General features: G+C 44.7%; 1 protein-coding gene across 1 annotated transcript; it reads right to left on the bottom strand.

Moving 5' to 3' along the window:
• Positions 1 to 204: 204 nt before the first annotated feature.
• TRIM27 (tripartite motif containing 27) lies at positions 205 to 15,336 on the bottom strand. The gene is made up of 8 exons (XM_027524684.1): positions 14,540 to 15,336; positions 13,262 to 13,357; positions 11,094 to 11,324; positions 7,297 to 7,319; positions 5,343 to 5,458; positions 5,191 to 5,223; positions 3,471 to 3,497; positions 205 to 1,845 (listed from the first exon to the last, which is right to left on the bottom strand). Exons 1-8 carry the CDS (start codon positions 14,957 to 14,959, stop codon positions 1,250 to 1,252), a joined length of 1,542 nt encoding a protein of 513 aa, XP_027380485.1. The 5' UTR covers positions 14,960 to 15,336; the 3' UTR covers positions 205 to 1,249.
• Positions 15,337 to 18,995: the final 3,659 nt, after the last annotated feature.

The raw sequence follows: 18,995 nt of genomic DNA, 5'->3' as shown, positions 1-18,995 counted from the left end.
GCTATAGGCTGTGGCAGTCCAACACTACTTTCTAAGCACCAGTAGAAAGTAGTGACATGGTACTGTTTTATCATCCAGTTGAAAGTAAAATATTGACCAGAATGAGATTCTCAACCCATAGAGGAAATCAACACCATTAACCATGCCTCCTCCTCCAATATCTATGAACCCAGTCCTACCAAGACCCAGAAAACAACAACAGTGTAAACAACATCCATACTCACTTTATTTTTAAACAGAGGAGCATGTACCCAAAGAAAGAGAAGACTAAGAACCATCATGGGGGCTTACGCTAGTGATCTGCCTTGACCTTCCGACCTCAGAATGCCTCGTGACCCAATGGCCATGGGGATGGAATAGCCCCTTGATGTACATACATTGGAAAGGTAAACTCCCCCTTCCCTCGAAATAGAAGGGAAAAATGGAGACAAGTCAATGAATCCCCTGGAATATTGCCCCAGAACCCTTCCAGGGATAGGGTATGACTGACCATCAGTCCACAAATGGAAGTGGGAGGGGAGGTAGGAACAATGAGTGGTGCTGAGCAGAAAATAATCCCGGATGATGTGCATCCAGGACCAGGATACACTTTTCATTAGAATGAAGGGAGCTGACAAAGCCCTCAAAAAGATAGAGGCAAAGAGCACATTGGTTAGAACATTATAGCCTAACAGAGGTGGGGCTATTTCCCACCATTACTGTAAAATAACTGTAATCAAAACACATACAGGCCTCTTTAATGGAGTTAATAAAACTACAGCAGATTGAGAATCAGGAGTAGAGGTACTAATCCCAAAGGAAAAACTGGGACAAAGGGATCCATGCTGACAGGACTTTATAGCCCAACTGTGGGTTCTCAGAAAGAAGCCCTGGTTCAGAAATGACAGCAAATACCCATGATCACTATATGGGGCTGAGCCCAGGTGAAAGTATCTTGAATGGCTCTCCTAACCCAAGATTATCCATATTCTTTATCCCCTCCAGTAATGTGTAAGACCAAGAAGTGTGGAACACTGGAGGTGGACATCTGGTTTTTATTTCTGGGCAATCTCGATAACTTATTACATCTCACAATTTTCGTGGGAAGGGAGGGGATGGCAGAGAACACAGACATCCTGTCTTGCACTGCAGGGCATGGAAAGTAGTAAGAACATCCAGCTGTGATGGGCAGGAAGTGGCAAGGCAACAAGATGCCTCATGCCTGGGGTGGGAGTACGGCCAGCAGCCCTTCTGGCCTGAGTTCACCTCCTCAAGGGGAGGTCTCCATGGAATGACCATGATTCCCAACATGGCCAGAAAACCCATCGATGCCACTCATGGGGCAGATGATCAGAGGAGCTGCGCTCTTCCCTCCAGAGTAACTCAGGCTGAAGTAGGGCCGGACAGGCCCACAGAAGGTAGCATGAGAGAAAGTAAAGGTGTGACACCTCTCTGTCACGTTGTAGAAAGAGACCTCGCCAGCATCATAGTCCAAGAAAATCCCCACCCGTTGGAGAGGGGTCCGCAGGGGGAGGGCAGTCATTGGGGAGGTGAGAGCCCAGTATTCTTTCCCATACCACAAGGACACTGCCCAGAATCCATTCTGGGGGGCCGACGTTACCCCGCCTTTTCTGCACACTGAGTCTTCACAGACACCTATGGTCCACTTGGCTTTATCTCCCACCTCTACCTCCCAATAGTGTCTCCCAGCGATGAAGCATGGAGAGCCCAAGACACAGGGAAACAGATTGAACCGCTCAGGGTTGTCAGGCAGGTCCTGCTGGAGGTAACTGTACCGCACTTGCCGCAGGTTATCAGAGAGGATCAGGCTGGGGTAGGCCGTGTCTGGGTCCAGAGTCACATCCACTGCAGAGAAACACAGGGGCAGAGGAGGATTAGCCGAGCACCAAGACAGCCCACTCTGAACACCCAGCTTTTCTCCTATCCCTGAGAAGAGAGTAAGAGCTCTCCAGCAAAGACACATTCATTTTATACATTCAAGTCCACCCTTAAGCAGACATTCCCAAAATTACTGTTTGGCTTAGCTAGTTATCTCATTTAGCTAGGATATATTGGAAGTACTGAAATTTTTACCTCCACTTGCTTTTCCACATTTTAAACCACAATATCCGTGATAAGCTGAATTTAAGGTTTTCTTAAGTGTATGTCCAACCCCTTAATCCGAAAGCCTCAGGGGCTGGAACTTTACAGTATTTAGACAGACACGGTGTGGTGTAGCACTCTACAACCAACACTAACAGATCTGCTGTGAAACATACAGATATTCATATTATGTCAGATAAAGACACTAAATAATGCCACATGCATCTGACAATCATGTGGTGGTTTCCAGTTTTAAAATCACTGACCTATTCTCTCACTTGTTCTTCATATCTTGTTCAGAAGGAAGATTCCCTAACATTATCTCTCTGAACCATAGTTCAGGTAGGCTGACTGTCTCCCACAAAAGGCTCATGACAACTGGTGGAGGTGACCAAGAACCTCAAGGCACGGTTCTTGGTTCAACAATCTGTTCACAACAGTTGCCCATTTATTCCCTCATGTCATGGGTAGACCTCATACCTCCAACCAGACATTTAACTCTAAGGGTAGGTCAGTGCTCTTTGGTTCCCTCTACTGTACCCAGTGCAATATTAGGAAATGCAAGACATAAGCAACATATTCAATCTTGAAAGAATTAAATATGGATCACAACCAGGGGACATTAATGAAAGAAGACCTGCTGTTTGTAGAGTCTCTCTGTTCATGATAAAGAAGGAAATGGCAACTTGTTCCAGTATTCCTGCCTGGAGAATCCCATGGATGGAAGAGCCCAGCGAGCCCCAGTCCATGGGGTTGCAAAGAGTTGGACACGACTGAGCAACTAACACACATGTTGTTTGTCCATGAAGAAGATCCCATGAAACAGAAGGTGGTCAAGTGAATACAAACCTCAGATGAGCTTGAGATCATAGATTTAGCCACTCTGTGAACCTCAGGTGAAGGTGATTGTCAAGGGGAGGGAGAGTTTCAGCTCTAGATCTGAGCCATAGAGAAGGGACGATGGCAGATTTTTCCTAGACTTTCCCTAGCTCTCAGAATAAGAGGCAAGTTCAATCTTTTTGGAAGGATGCTTTTTGTAAACCACACACTGCCCAAGGCTGGGTGGGCACAGCAGTGGACCAGTGTACTAGCAGTGGCAGTGCGCTAATTTTTGGAAACCACAGTTTCAACTCTATAATCCTTCCTAGCACCTGAATTCAATTTCCTCATATTTCAAAGGTCCATGTTTTCAGATCTGAGGCATTTGAGGAAGCAAATATTACAAACACATAGAAATAACAAATTTTTGTGATTGTTATAATTTTTTAAAAAATAAATGTAACCTAAAGAATTCAAATTAAGGCACTTTCCAAAATCATTCACAATAGTAGTTAGGTTGATAAGGATTTTTACTCCTTTTCCAAATGGTTTTGTCTCCTATCACCCACCTGAGTATAACTGGGCCTCTCTCAATTCTGAAAAAAACAAAAGAGAAAAGAAGTTATGGAAGTTATCTGTGATTTGTAGAAAGTACCCAACAGAAGGAGCTTTAGGAGTCATCATAAAGCAATGGTTTCCATTAGAACCCCTGCTGTCAGTCCTGCATTCATTTCTTCATACAGCATTAAGATTCCATCTTCCAGCCAAGAGCTCAAAGGGAAGAGGGGTTGGGAACTTTGAGCATAAAGATAACACAAGCTCGGCACTGGAAGCATATGGGGTCAAACTGAGGCAAGATTAAGGATTCCACTCCTCAGTGGGTCAGCTGGCTCTGCAGGGAGAGACATGGTTCTAAGTCCACATCATACATAACTCTTGGATTCATAAGCTACCTGTTCTAGGGGATGTGTGGTTCAAGTGACACCCACTACCAAGCTGGGGCAAACTACACCATTTACAGTTGACAAAGCATTTTCACAGGTATGTTCTCAATGGGCTACTTAAGTGCAGGAGAAGAGCAGGAAAAATAAAGGAGAGTCAGATCAAGGAATGTCGTGTCTGAGCTAACCACTTTTGGTATTAAGTGTTGTTGTCCCTGTTCTGCTTGTGAGCATTCCCTAAATCCATGTTGCCAGATGTGAAAAACGTATGTATCTGAAAAGATGCCATACAAATAAAGTTTTATATAGAAAATTATAAAAATTATGGGGACTTGTAATTTATAGTAAAGATGAAAAGTGATTAAGTACATATAAGGGTTTCAGATTATATCAAGCTGCCTAGGAATTTCAGCATTTTGGGCTGAAAACAGCCATATGGGCTAAGGCTTCCCTGATGGCTCAGTGGTAAAGAATCCACCAGTAGTGCAGGAGCCGCAGGTTCAGTCCCTGGGTGGGGAAGATCCCCTGGAGGAGGGCATAGTAACCCACTCTTGCCCTGAGAACCCCAGGGACAGAGAGGCCTGGCAGGCAACAGTCCATTGGATCACAAAGAGTTGGATATGACTGAAGTGACTTAGCATGCACGCATATGTGTTATATGCTTATAAGTTACCATGAGCAGAAAATGTTATATTTGAAGAGTGCCCTTTTAATACCTAGAGTACTTTGTTTAATAAATATACATGAAGGCTCCATTCTAGAACGCTTCAGAAATTGTAAGTAAACCTAATCCTTACAGCCTTGTAAGGTAGGAGCTATTATCTTCCTCATTTTACAAATGAGGAAAATACAGTGTAGAATGCTTATCAGGTGGCAGAGGTGGGCCCAGGACCCAGGCAGCCAGACTCCTGAATCCCTGTTCCTACCCAGGTTCCTGCCCTCGAGGTGTTGCCTCAACCAGTGATGCTCAATTCTTCCTCCTCCCGGTCAGTACGAGTGCCCACATGCAGCAGAAACTCGATAAATTATAACTATAAATACTAGCTAAAATGGAATATAGCTAGAATAGTTTCTCTTGATTCTCTTTCTCAATTAAAAATAATTTTTAAATAACCAAATTAATTCTGCATTAATTGTTGGATTGTATATTTTTTTCTTCCATTAATGTAGATTGAGAAATGAGTGTATTTAGTTAAAAGACTTCAAATTGGAAAAAATTAACAAAGCCAAAAGAAAGATGTGAAATATTAGGGGAAGCCAGCCATTTCCCATTTCCCATACTCTGGTGCAGATGTTTATCTTTCCAGGAAACTTTAACATCAAAAGTCCATTAAGTAGATAAATTTACCTTGGATTTTCTCCATATCTGACTGCATTTTTTCTATGGGGAGAAAAGAAGATATTCAGTTTGCATTCCATTATCTAGCTGGAAAACACTTCCTCTCAGGCAATACAGTTATTCAGAGCATAAACCCTCAGAGATCCCTCTTCTCACATTACCTGTGAACTGCTTCAGACTCTCAGTCAAGAACAGACACTTCTGAGCAAAAATGTGGATTTTCTCTTGCAGGTCTGGAGGTGTGATCCAGGGTTCCGGAATCCTGATTCTTTCAGCCCTACGTTTAAAAAAATCCATAGTGAATCCCCCACTCCCACCCAAACTTCTTTCAGGGTCTAGGACAAAGCCTGGGCTAAACTGGCCAGTCAGTGGATTGGTGGACACTCTAATAGGAGCCAGTAGAGCCCTTTTCCTATTCTCTTCCTAGACTGTGATCCTCTGGACCAGAATAGGGGAGTCATCTTACCTTCATATTCTCCCACAGCATTAGCTTCTGGCTTTTCAAATGGCATATGCCCTCAGAAAGATTCACTGAATTAAACTGAATATAAGCCTGACCTTGCCAGAAAGCACTAGATTTCATGATCAAGTCCTTGATATTCATGGCAGGCAATGACCCATAACCCTCAGGTTCCCAAATATGGCAAGAATGACATTTTCAGACAGACAGGTACTCTCTGGACAATATCCAGTTACCCACCTCCCCCTCAAAGGGTCTCTGGCAAACACTGACTGCTAATTACACACCCAATATCCCTTCTCTCACCTTCCAAATTTTACTGGGTTCATGCCTGCCTAGTCTGAATGTGACTAACCTCTGGCCAATGAGAGCTAACAAGTATCTTGCACTAATTTGAGAAGTCTGCTTAAAAAGGAATGGAATGTGACTTATTTCTTTCCTACTGGTTAGCATTCTAGGAAGTTTCTTGGGCTGTAAGAATGAGGAGCATAGCTTATGTATGGCAGAAGAGTAAATGGAGAGAAACCTGAGAGTCTGATGATAATCACTGGAGCCACCAAACCAGCCCTGGGCTAGCTATCTGCACATTTCTTTAATGGTGGCAGAATGTTTTAGTTATGTTTAAGTCAAGTCAAAGATTAAGTCAAAACTTTTTCAGAGTCAAACCCGAACTTAACATTCAAAGATGCTAGAACCTAAAGGATCTATCTCTGTGTTAGTTCAGAACTAGACTGACACCAAAAAGTAAAAGCAGCAAGTGAGGGCAGTATTTGTTAGGGCCAGTTGGCAGGGACTAGTACCAGTTCTAGCTCAGTACCATCCCATCTCAGCAGCCCTCAAAAAGCTCAGCTCTATCAATAATTCTATTCACAAGGCCCTTCCAGCCCATCTCCTCCTCCAATGCTCTCTCACAATCAAGCTGCACTTCCTCTGAAGGGTTTTCACCCTTCAGGGTTTTACTTAGCTTCAATGTTCAGTTTCCTCAAAGTCAGGCTTTACCCCAGTAGGCATTCCTACAACAAACATTATATTCCCCAAGGTCTATCCCATCTGTCCTTGCCATCTAACACTGAAAACAATTTAATTGTGGCTTCTTGCCCATTCTGGGCTTTTCCCGCTTGGTCATGTTCCAACTTCCAGGTAGCTCTTCCTCACTGTCCATCTGATGATACAGTAGAGAAATAATAAAAACAAGAGCCAGAATCCAGGTAACTCATGACTCATTTCTGAGCTGGTCACACTTTTCTTAGCCTGTATTTTCTCCATTACAGAAAAAAGAGAACCAGAAACAAAGACAGAGATAACAAAAGAGAAAGGATTCTGAAACAAAAACTATAAAATACCCTTGCACTTTGCCCGAGGCCCTGTGCCTCCACCCTCTCCACAGACGTGTCCTCATAGACTACCAGCACCTTCTCAAGTGGGCCCCCACTTCACTCCTCACCCTCAGTATTTGTCAATAATTCCTTAGTTTTACTGAGAAGAGCTACAGTCCATCTAGTTCTTTGCACACTAGTGACTCAGTTCGGGGACAGACAGGATATGTGTCAAATTTGGTAAGATGTCCTCAGGCTCTGGGCTCCTTCCAGAGTTTCTAAGTATGAGGGAAAGTCTACTTAGGCTTGATTTAGCACTGGGGAAAGAGAAAACTGTACCTGCTCAATGTGTCCCCGATGTCCTACAAGAGAAAGGAAAATGAAAACCATGAGAAATCATTTATAATGTCAGTTTTCTCTCATAGATGTTTGTTAGAACTGAGCTACAGGCTGGCCCTCCTGGGCAAAACCAGGGAGACAAGGAGCACACACTGTGTAAAACCTGGGCAGAGGAAACTGGGATACACACTATTTGTTATTCCAGCACCTTCCTGCATTCCCATCCTGCACGCTGGTCAAAGATCTCAAGATTTCAAATCTACTAACTCAAGCATCTCACTCTTGGACCACAACTGCCTACCTGCCTGCCCAGCTTGCTTTCTTTGACCTATTATTGTGTGTGTGTGTGTGCGCTAAGTTGCTTCAGTCGTGTCTGACTCTTTGTGACCCTATGGAGTGTACCCTGCCAGGCTCCCCTATCCATGGAATTCTCCAGGCAAGAGTACTGAAGTGGGTTGCCATTTCCTCCTCCAGGGGATGTTCCCAACCCAGGGATCGAACCCATGTCTCCTGCACAGGCAGGCTGATTCTTTACCGCTGAGCTACCAGGGAAGACCCCGATATTGCCTTAATACAGGCTAATTATTTTAAAAATATCTCTCCACTTGGGTTTCCCAGGTATTGCCCCATGATTAAATTCAAGCTTACATTATGTCTCCTTCTAAATACTTGATATTTACTTTCTTTATTGGTGGTATGTTATAGCTACTATTTTTCCTTTTGTAATTAAAAAGTAATCTCAAATGACATTTTGAAATTAACATTCCAGCCCTTATCGAACTCCCTCTCAGATTTAGCATCTGTAGATAATTATTGTCTAAATTACCTTTCACTATGATAGCTGCCAAATGATCATTTTCTTGCCTCAAAATTCCTTGTACATTACTTAGTCGACAGTCTACTGGAAGGAAGAATTTTCCCTTATTTATTATTAGTATGGACCCATCAATTCCTACTTTATTCAATGGGTTATAACTCATCACTATTCTTAATTATTTCGGTGCTCAAAAAATCTGAGACTTGGTCAGAGAATCTGTCACTTTTTTCCTATCTCTTCTCATCCCATTCTCCCCATTATTATCTGGTTTATCATTCCAGTGTTTCCCTTGCAAATACCTGCAGATACATGTATTTTCTAATTATCTCTTCTTTCTTACACAAAAAGCATAATCTATATTTTGCACTTTGATTTTTTTCACTTCCCAATACATTATAGAAACTCCTCTGTATCAGTTATACCATAGGTATCTTCCTTTTTCTTTTTTTATAGTTGCATAACATTCCTCTGTGTGTGTGTTCATACGTTAAAATACAGTTAGACAACAGTGGCCATCTTGCCCTGTTCCTGACCTTAGTGCGAATGCTCTCGTTCTCCACATTAAGATTCAGTTTACTTTTCAAATGACTTCTACCATGACCACTCTCCCCCATGGAGTCCACAACTTGCCCTCTTCTTTCTCTACTTTTCTTTATCATCTAGTTTTGATTTCATGGTCCATGTGTTCAGAAATATTCTCACAAATACCTTAAAAAAATAAGCAAACCCGTGGTTGCCACTGGGTAGAAAGGGATGAGGAGCGACTGTTTAATGGGTATGAGGTCTCCTTCTGAGATGATGAATGTGTTCTGGAACTATACAGCTGTGATGGTTGCATAACATTAAGTTTACTAAATGTACCAAGTTGTACACTTTGAAATGGTTAAAATGGTTAATTTATGTTATGTATTTTTTATCATAATCAAAAAGCCAGAACAGGGGGAGTTCCCTGACCGGTTCAGTGGTTAGGATTTTGTGCTTTCACTGCCATGTGCCCAGGATCAATCCCTGGTCAAGGAACTAAGATCCTATAAATAGTGTGGCTAAGGCCAAAAACAAAAAAAACCTCTCACATCTTGCAAAGCCCTAATCCTGGATGAACCCAACTACCAGCTTTCCCTAGGCCTGGAACCAGAACAGTCACAATCATAGAATGCAAAGCCGGGACGGGAAAAAGTCACACAACTGGACAAATTCTGATATAAACTGACGTTCACTGACCAAGTAACTCAACTACGTCTTGCAAACCAATTTGCTTTCCCATACTCTGAAACAGTAATTTCAGAACTTTCCCACAATCCTCAAACTCATTTTCTCTAACCCCTGCTCAATGGCAGCAGAAGAGGATAGAAGCCAAGACGTTTTTGCTACCAATCCTCACAACCTGCTGCATCTACCTGTCCCCACCCTCCTTTCTTCTTATACAACAGAGGATACTTCAAAGCTAAGTCCCTTCTACACGCTTCAGTACCCTTCCTTCTGCCTTCTCAGAAACAGTGCATCAGAGATGAGTTCATCCTTAGAGCTTCAGTAAATTTTCTTCACCTGAATCTTTACAACAGATGCTCCTCTCCACATTTTTTTTCCCACATTTTTTTAAAAGATATGTTTAACTGGTTTCTTTAAGCATCCTCTCCCCATAAAGCCCCACAATTCGACCTCATCTCCAAGTATTTTCTTTATGTCTCTTTCATAGCCTTATTTATTGAAATAGTCATTTACTCTCACATCTTCCATTCACTTTGTCACTACAACTTCTCCTCATGTGGCTCCTGCCCAGACTGCTCCACTCGGGCAGCTCTATACAAAGTTTATCAAGGATGCTCATGTTTTTAAACCAAATGGATCTCAGCCTTCGTATTATTTCACCTCAACTACATTAGACTCTGTTGTCCACTCCCTCCTTCCAGAAACATTCTTCCTCCCTGATCACATATTGCCTCTCTGGTAAACTGTCTCCCCTGCAAGCTCTTCCTTCTCTCTCTAGCTATTAAATATTGGTGTTCATTAAAGCTCAAGATTAAGCCTTCTCTTTTTAATCTGAAGTAGGAGTTGGTGAACTTTTTCTAAGAAAAAGGCCATACAGTCTCTGGCACAACTACTCAACTCTGGTGCTACAGATAATACAAAACAAATAAATGGGCATGGCTATGTTCTAATAAAAATGTATGGACAATGAAGCTTGAATTGTATGCAATTTCACATATCACAAAATAACAAACATTCTTCTGATTTTTCTTCCCCAACTATTCAAAACTAAAAAACACAATGAGCTCGCAGGACACAAGTGGTGGGCCATAGTTTCTTGACCCTAAACCCATCAGCCTCTTTTTAATGGCAACACTGATGATACTTGTTTGTTCACTTCTTTATCATATGATCTCGACATCAGAATTTAAATTTCAGGAGAGCTTATTTATTCACTTAATTCCACTGCTTGACCCAGAACAGAAAATTCATATGCACTGAACGAACAAACAACAAACAATCAGCTCATTTCCTGTGGTCTTGCTGGTCTGGGTCTACTGCAGCTTTATCACCCATACAACCAAGATTAAATCCCAAGACTGCTTGGGCTGACCACTTCTTGTGGTACTTGTTATTTTGTGGTTGTCATAGTGCGCACATACATGTTACAATTATAGGATACTGGGGTGAGGATAATCTTTAAATGACATGTGGGCCAAATTCCTCATTACATGAGTAACTGAGTTCACTGAGGCCCAGAGAGGTCAAGAGCCTTGCCTGTGATCAGACCTCTTATCAGTGCAGGACAGGCTTGAGCAGGACAGGTCTTCCTTTTGACCTTTCCACGACACGGTGCAACTGACTGACCCAAGTTGGGCCAACCAGGGCTTCTATTGTACATTTCCCTTCCAACATGCCCTTGCTACAATCAGAGTTTCAACAAGGGAGTAGGGGGCCCTGGATACTGCTTGGCAGAGCAGGAGCTGTCTTGGCAGGGGGCTTTCAGTCTTACCTGCAGGAGCTCCCTGGTGGGTTGCTGCTGCTTCTCTTCCAGCTGGGCAATCAGGTTGCTGAGGTGGGAGATGTTGCAAGAGAACTGAGTGATGGCACCATTGATACTGTTGTAGATGGCCAAGTCTAGCTCCTCAAGACGGGCCAAAAGGCGATACTCATGCTCCTTCAAGGAGTGATACAGCTGCTCAAACTCCCAAACAATCTTCTCCCTCTCCATCTGGGTCAGGCTCTGTGTAGACCACAGGGAAGGGCAGTGAAGAGAGGAAAGGCTGCTTCTAGAGCCCTTCACATTTCTCCCCTGTCTATCTACCCCAAGACCTCATTATTTCATCCCAGTATACTAAAACAGGCATCTTGTTCACTCACTTATTCTTTTCCAGTCTTTATCGACTGGATATACAATGGCAGAGAACTGAATTACCCCAGTGATAATCAAGGCAGTCTGAAAAAAAAAAAAAAAAAAAGCCACAGTCTCTGCTCTCAAGGAACTCAGTCAAGTGAGAGTCAGGTTCATGTGATACATGTCATCATGGCTAGATAAGCAAAAGTAGGGTGACAGCATTCAGTAGAAGTTGATACAGTTCCCAGAAGCAGTGTTCACAAAGAGTCTTGAAGGATGACTAGAAGTTCACTTTATGGTCAAAGAACGGGAGAGCTTTCCAGGCAGAAGAAATGCCATGGGCCAAAGAATGGAAAGGCAAATGATGGGGTCTGGCTGGAGCACATGAGTGCTTGTGAAGACGGCAGATAAAGTAAGAGATGAGAAGCCTGGCAGGACTTCACTGCAAGTGGGAACCACGAAAGGCTGTCAGAGAAGTCACATGATCAGATGGGTGCCCTGTGGAGGATGGTTTGGAACATACAAGCAAAACTTCTACAACGATGCTCACATAATAACCTTGATTAGTTTCCTTAACCCTTTCACATGTAATCCATTCCCTCAATCTGGCCTTCTGTCTCACTGGCTTTGAGCATAATTCTCTACTGGCACAGTTTGTTTGCCAAAGGTTGTCTGTCCTTCCTTCACTTGTCCCAACTGAGGGACTCCACAAAAGCTTATTTCGGAATAAAGGGTCAGCAAACTCCCGTGTTTACTCCCTTGGAGTAAAATTTTATTGGGAAACAGATCCACTCATGTAAATGGTGTCTTTAGCTGCTTTTGAGCTACGACAAGGGAGCTGACTGCTTGTGATAGAGATAGGGGCCACAAAGCCAAAAATATTTACTCTCTAGTCCTTTACAGGGAGAAGGCAATGGCACCCCACTCCAGTACTCTTGCCTGGAAAATTCCATGGATGGAGGAGCCTGGTAGGCTGCAGTCCATGGGGTCACGAAGAGTCGGACACTTACTGATCGACTTCACTTTCACTTTTCACTTTCATGCATTGGAGAAGGAAATGGCAACCCACTCCAGTGTTCTTGCCTGGAGAATCCCAGGGCTGCCATCTGTGGGGTTGCACAGAGTCGGACACGACTGAGGCAACTTAGCAGCAGCAGCAGCAGTCCTTACAGAAAGGTAAGGGACTATTTTTTCCAGAACAACCACCCTCTCCCCCAAATATCCTTACCACAAAGGCCTTGGGAAACTAGGAGAAGGGAACAAAGAGAAAAGTTCAGAATAGAATCATTGCCAAGAAAAAGAACATTCCAGCAAGAAGCAACAGTCAAGTTTATGGAAAGCCACTGTCAGCATCTGTCTGTAGAACAATACAAAAGGCCACTAACCAACGCCCAAGAATTTCACCTGGATCAACCCTGATCTGCACAAAGCTAGCAGATTAAACTTTTGCTAGGTCAGATCTCCAGGGGTTTTAAAGTTGACTATTTCATCCTTTTCCCCCCAAATGTGGGAGCCCCTTGGTTCTCCAGGTGAATTCCCAACTGCCATGTAAGGTTGTTCCACCCGTACCTATTAAGTTCTGGGTGATCTGACTGCACAAGGTTAAGGGAAGTTTACAAGTCTTACAATATAAAAGAGTGACCAACAGAACTGATATTAAAAAAAAAAAAAAAAACTTCAGTCCCGAGGGTCGCACGAGAGTTGGGTCGGCAGCGAGTATCCTGCAGCATTTCCCCACTACCGCAGCAGCAGTCACGATGAGTTTGCCCCTCAAAAAAAAAAAAAAAAAAGAACTGATATTATCTGTGAATTCCCAGGAACCTCACCAAGAGTTCAGCTCGAGCCTGCTCTCCCTGTGCCCTTCGCCTCTTCTTTAAGTCTTTCACTCTTTTTAGGTGGTCCAGCTGGTTCTGAATTTGCTCCTGAAAAAGCAAAAACAGGTGTACAGTTCAAGATAAGGCAGGCCTTAGCACCAGTGTGACTCTTCTGCTTATCACCTGTGCAACCCACATTCATGATGCCAAGTTCTTGGTGACAGCCTGTCCTTGGATCACACTGCCATCACCGTGGCACCACATCTCTCCTTTGGTAGTTTGTATCTTTAAGTTTGTATCTTAAATGGTGGGTCACCTACCTGCCTTTGGAAGGATACCACATGGCTTAGTCGAAAGGTGAATGGACTGGAAGGCTTTAGTTGTCGAGCTTTCAGGGACGGGTAGGGAGAGAAAAGGACTTCTCCTATTTTCCCCTGGTGTGACATGAGCCAACACCACCTTCTCAACCTACTAGAGTATTCAGTGTGAGTAAAATCGTAATTTTGAAAGCACCATAAATGTTCAGTGAATAACTTTGCATGAATGTACTCACATTTACACATGTACATAATTGTGTGCATGTTCTTGCAGTCCTCAAACACAGATTATGTGCACGCCTTGAATGTTGTCTTACAACTGTTTTATATTTAATACTTTATTCCCATGTTATTGTTGAGCTGTGCCTATCTGTTGGTTCACAAGGGGATCCACACAGCATTTTATTTCACTCAGTCTTCATAAGTCTTATCTCCTATGAGTCTCACAGTGGTTAAATGACTTAGGCAGTAAGGAACTTGTTCTTTTCCGGGAGGTTCTAGAAGAGGACGGAGCACAGGGAAGTGCTGGGGGAAAGGAGAGGTGATGGGCATCTATTTGATGTGAATACAGCCAGGCAACGTCCGACTGTGTTTTGTCTGAGATCATCTAGGAGCCAACAGGAATGCGAGCGTCTCTGAAGCTTGTCGCTGCGTACGTGGTTTTACAGTTATCTTATATACAGTCAAGAGGGGTCTCCATGGGCCGTCATGTATAATGTGCCCGTGAGAGGGTAAACACAGAGGCACATAACGCAATGAGGGTGGGGAGACTTCTGGCTTAATCAACAGCTACAGGTTTTCCTCCCAAATCTCAGTGCCGAGGCTCTGGAGCGGACAGAGGAAATGACGGCTGTGAACCACACGTCCGGCTCAGCCATTTTCTAGGCGGAAAAAAGGAAGCCCCTTTGGCTCTCTCCTCCCTTTGTCCGACTCGCGCTCCGGCCCCTCCCCGGCCCGCGCGCCCGGCCCTCACCTTGAAGCCCTCCACCGCCTCCTCGAGCGGCAGCACGCTGTGGCCGCGGTGCTCGCGGGAGCGGTCGCACACCACGCAGATGGGCATCTGGTCCTCCTCGCAGTACAGCTTCAGGGGCTCGCGGTGTTTCTCGCACACGCCCATCTCGCCTCCGGGCCCCGACGGCCGCTCGGTGCGCAACTGCTTCACCAGCTGGGTCACGTTGGCCAGGTGCCGGTTGGGCCGCATGTGCCGCTGCGGGAAGGTCTCCCGGCACTGCGGGCACGACACATTGGTCTCCGCCGCGCCCCAGCAGCGGGCGAGGCAGGCGCAACAGATGTTGTGGCCGCAGTCTAGCATCATGGGCTCCACAAAGTACTGCAGGCACACGGGGCAAGTGGTCTCCTGCTGTAAGCACTCGGCCACGCTCCCGGAGGCCATGGCGCGGGCCCGCGGGGGCGAACGGGCATGGGCCCCGGTGCCCAGCCCAGCGCGGAGCCCAACTCGACTGCGCTCCCTCCTGTCCGCTGTTTCTGGGCGGTGCGGAAAGGCCAGCCGGGCTGACGGAGGGCGACGCCTCCCGGGCCGATCCCAGACGCGCCCGCGCGCTGGAACCGCGGGGTGGCCGGGCCTCTCCCTGAGCCGCTGCGCCCGGCGGAGGGAGTATGGGGGTACCGCGGCCCCACCGAGCCCAGCGACTATGCGAAGGGACAGCAAGATCGCCGCCGATCGGACTCCCGGAGCCTGGCGCTCAAAACACGCAGGACAACGTGGCCGCGTCGGAGCGGATCCCAGCGGCCGCGCAGGCCCCACCCCTGCGCGAGCGGAAGGGGCGGCTCGGGGGCGGGGCTTGGGCCGGACCTCCTGCGTGAGGCTGGAAATTCCGGCCTCAGGCCTGGACGGTTTCTTTCACTGGGAACCCGGGAGGCCTCGCCGCCGGCGCGGGGGCGGAACGCGCGGACAGAAGCTCCTTGGCTACGGGGTCCTAGAGGCAGGTGGTGTCCGGGGCGTGCGGCGGGGTCTGTATAACCCCTGCCTGCCCGCTCCGGGCGCCCCCGCCGAGCCTTGGGCCTTGGACCTGGATCCCGGGTCTTTTGTTGGGTTTCCTCTCTGGTGCCCAGGCCTCTGCCGCGGCGAGAGAAAGCTAGCTTTGTGTTGGTGTGGGAAGAAGAGACATCTGGCTTCCCCGGTAGGCCAGAGGGCTGGGAGTAGCCGACTCAGCCCCACCCAGTCTGTGAGGAACTTTATCAAACAACCCCATTGACAGGCGCTCGCAGTTCTGTTTCGTAAAAGAAAGGCTTAATTATTAGATGAAAATATTTCTGTGACAGAAACAGGCAAGCCCAGTTCTGCTACTTCCTACTGTGCCTAAGCAAAGTGGTCTACCATTCTGAGCTTCAGTTTCCTCTCTGGTGAAATGGGAGTAATTATACCCCAGAGAAGAGGGAGACTTCCGTACAACTTTTTAACCCTAAGGAGGTTTACCATTAAAATAAAAAATACCCACTGCCTAGAACTGTACTGAATAGAACTTAAACATACTTGCTCATTAATAAAATACCTACTGCCTAGAGCTGTAGTGAATAGAACTAAACAGGCTTGCTCGTTCCCAAAGTATAGGGGGAATGATAATCCACAGGCTGTTTTCATTATCCAACAAACTTAGAAAAATTTTGCGTTGTTCGCCTATCCCTACTTTGGTGTTTCCTGTTTTCCTTTGCTATTTTCTCGATATTGTCCTTCATCCTCTAAATTTAATTGAATTTGGACAGCCTTGCCTGTCTGTTTATTTTAATTTCCATTATTATGTTTTGAACTAAGTGATTTCAACAATGTCAGTTTACAAATCTTTTTTAAATGAGTTAGTAACTGGTTGAATGTTACCTATTCCACCAGTTTCCTTGTTTATACGCTTTTTCTGTAGCCTATTTACACAATGTTTCAAAGAAACTGAGATCAGATACTTCAGTAACTCTGTGAGGACAGAGACTTCTCTCCAGACCTCCTGGATTGCTGTTATGCCTTGTATATAATTATATGAAAGGATTTCAATATTTATTGGATTATTAGGCTAAAAATTAATGGTTCCAGGGTCACATTCTACGCATACTTCTTATCTTTATCACAGTTGTTCAGTTGCTAAGTCATGTCTGACTCTTCAACCCCTTGGACTAAAGCACACCTGTTTTCCTTTTCCTTCAGTATCTCCTAGAGTTTGCTCAAATTCATGTCCATTGAGTCGGTGATGCCATTCAACCATCTCATCCTCTGTTGCCCCCTTCTCCTGCCCTCAATTGCCCAGTATCAGGTCTCTTCCAGTGAGTCAGCTCTTCACATCAAGTGGTTGAAATATTGGAGCTTCAGCTTCAGCATCAGCCTTTCCAATGAATATTCAGGATTGATTTCCTTTAGGATTCACTGGTTTGATCTCCTTGCTGTCCAAGGAACTCTCAAGAGTCTTCCCCAGCACCACAATTCAAAAGCATCAGTTCTTTTTCCTGTAGTTCAGTCACTCAGTTGTGTCCTACTCTTTTCGACCCCATGGACTGCAGCATGCCAGGCCTCCCTGTTCATCACCAACTCCTTGAGTTTACTCAAACTCATGTCCATTGAGTTGGGTAAGAGCGTTAATAAGTAAACTATTGGGAGGGTATTGGCAAACTGTAAGAGAATCTGATTTGGAGTGTTTAGGAGTGAATACGTGAAAGAAAATTTGGACAGACAATACTGATAAATTTGGTTAGATAAAGTCATGAAAACAAAACAATGGTGATAAAATTGCTTGTGGAGGACAGACTCTGTGTCTGGGAGGAGGTTCCATTGATGCTTTGCGAACACAATTTACAAATGACAAATTGATGGTGCGGGTCATAGTAAGGTAATAGCAACTAGGAGGACCCATCTAGAGACTAATGCAATAGTGACACAAGAGGACATTAGTAGAATAAGAGCTGATAAGGAACAGAGGAATGGGCAGGTAGGCTAGAAAAGAATCAAGATAGTCAGTGCCATTCTCCTCAGGTATTTCTAAGGAAAATGAAGGTGAAACAGGCAAGGAGGAGAGAGGCATCTTAAGACAGAGCAATAAAGAGGTGTATAGTAGTGAAGTATGCAGGAAACAGAGAGGAGAGTAAGACATTTGATAAAGGAGAGGGATTTGGGGGTAGAGGATGAATTGGAAGATTGGGATTGACATATATACACCATTGATTCTTTGTGAAAAATAGATAATTAGTGAGAACCTACTGTATAGCATGGGGAACTCTGCTCAATACTCTGTGGTGACCTAAATGGGAAGGAAATCAAAAAAAGAGGATATATGTACATGTACAGCTGATTCACTTTGCTATACAGTAGAAACTAACACAACATTGTAAAGCAATTATACTCCAATAAAAACTTAGAAAAAAAGAAAGAGGGATTTGCTTGCACTTTGGAAAGCGATAGAAGTTCTCCTTTTCAACAAGTGTGGCTTTGTGGTTTTCTGACCATCTCCCAGCAACCCTACCAAAAGAGAACCCATAGGGCAAACTCTCAGAATGGACTACTATGGATCTAAAGGAGGACTGAGAATAAGAGGAGGGGGGGGAAATTCAGGAAATTTTTTAAGAATAATTGATTTGTACCAATTCTTCCTCTTATTCTTCCAGGTTGATGGGGAAGGAGAGACAACTTTTTCATTTAATAAGTACCTATTAAGAAGTTATTATATATTGCACTCTGTTCATTAAAGCACAAAATCTTTCTAGATCCTGCAAGGTGATACTAGTATCATGATCTTCATTTTATGGCTGGGGAAATTGTTAACTAAATTGTCTAAGATCACAGAGTCAGTGAATGACAGAGCCAGGACTGGAATCTGGGTAGACCAGCCCCAGAGAGTAAGTTCTAACCATTACAATATGTGTCCTCTCTAGCTGTCCCAGGTATCTGCTAGACAATTAAAAAAAAAAAAAAATCCAATATCAGTATTGCTGTCATTTAGTTCTTTTAACAACATTCCCTGGTGTAGGTTATTGCTTCTGACAACCAGTGTGAAGGGTCCTAGATCAAAGAGCAATCTAAGACAAGATATAGGTTCAGTTCAGTTCAGTTCAGTTCAGTCGCTCAGTCGTGTCCGACTCTTTGCGACCCCATGAATCGCAGCACGCCAGACCTCCCTGTCCATCACCAACTCCCGGAGCTCACCCAGACTCACGTCCATCGAGTCAGTGATGCCATCCAGCCATCTCATCCTCTGTCGTCCCCTTCTCCTCCTGCCCCCAATCCCTCCCAGCATCAGAGTCTTTTCCAATGAGTCAACTCTTCACATGAGGTGCCCAAAGGACTGGAGTTTCAGCTTCAGCATCATTCCTTCCAAAGAAATCCCAGGGCTGATCTCCTTCAGAATGGACTGGTTGGATCTCCTTGCAGTCCAAGGGACTCTCAAGAGTCTTCTCCAACACCACAGTTCAAAAGCATCAATTCTTCAGCGCTC

Source organism: Bos indicus x Bos taurus, chromosome 23 (assembly GCF_003369695.1).
Source record: "Bos indicus x Bos taurus breed Angus x Brahman F1 hybrid chromosome 23, Bos_hybrid_MaternalHap_v2.0, whole genome shotgun sequence".
Lineage (NCBI taxonomy): Eukaryota > Metazoa > Chordata > Mammalia > Artiodactyla > Bovidae > Bos > Bos indicus x Bos taurus.
The sequence above is the reverse complement of the archived record's forward strand: the minus strand, read 5'-3'. Positions and strand labels throughout refer to the sequence as shown.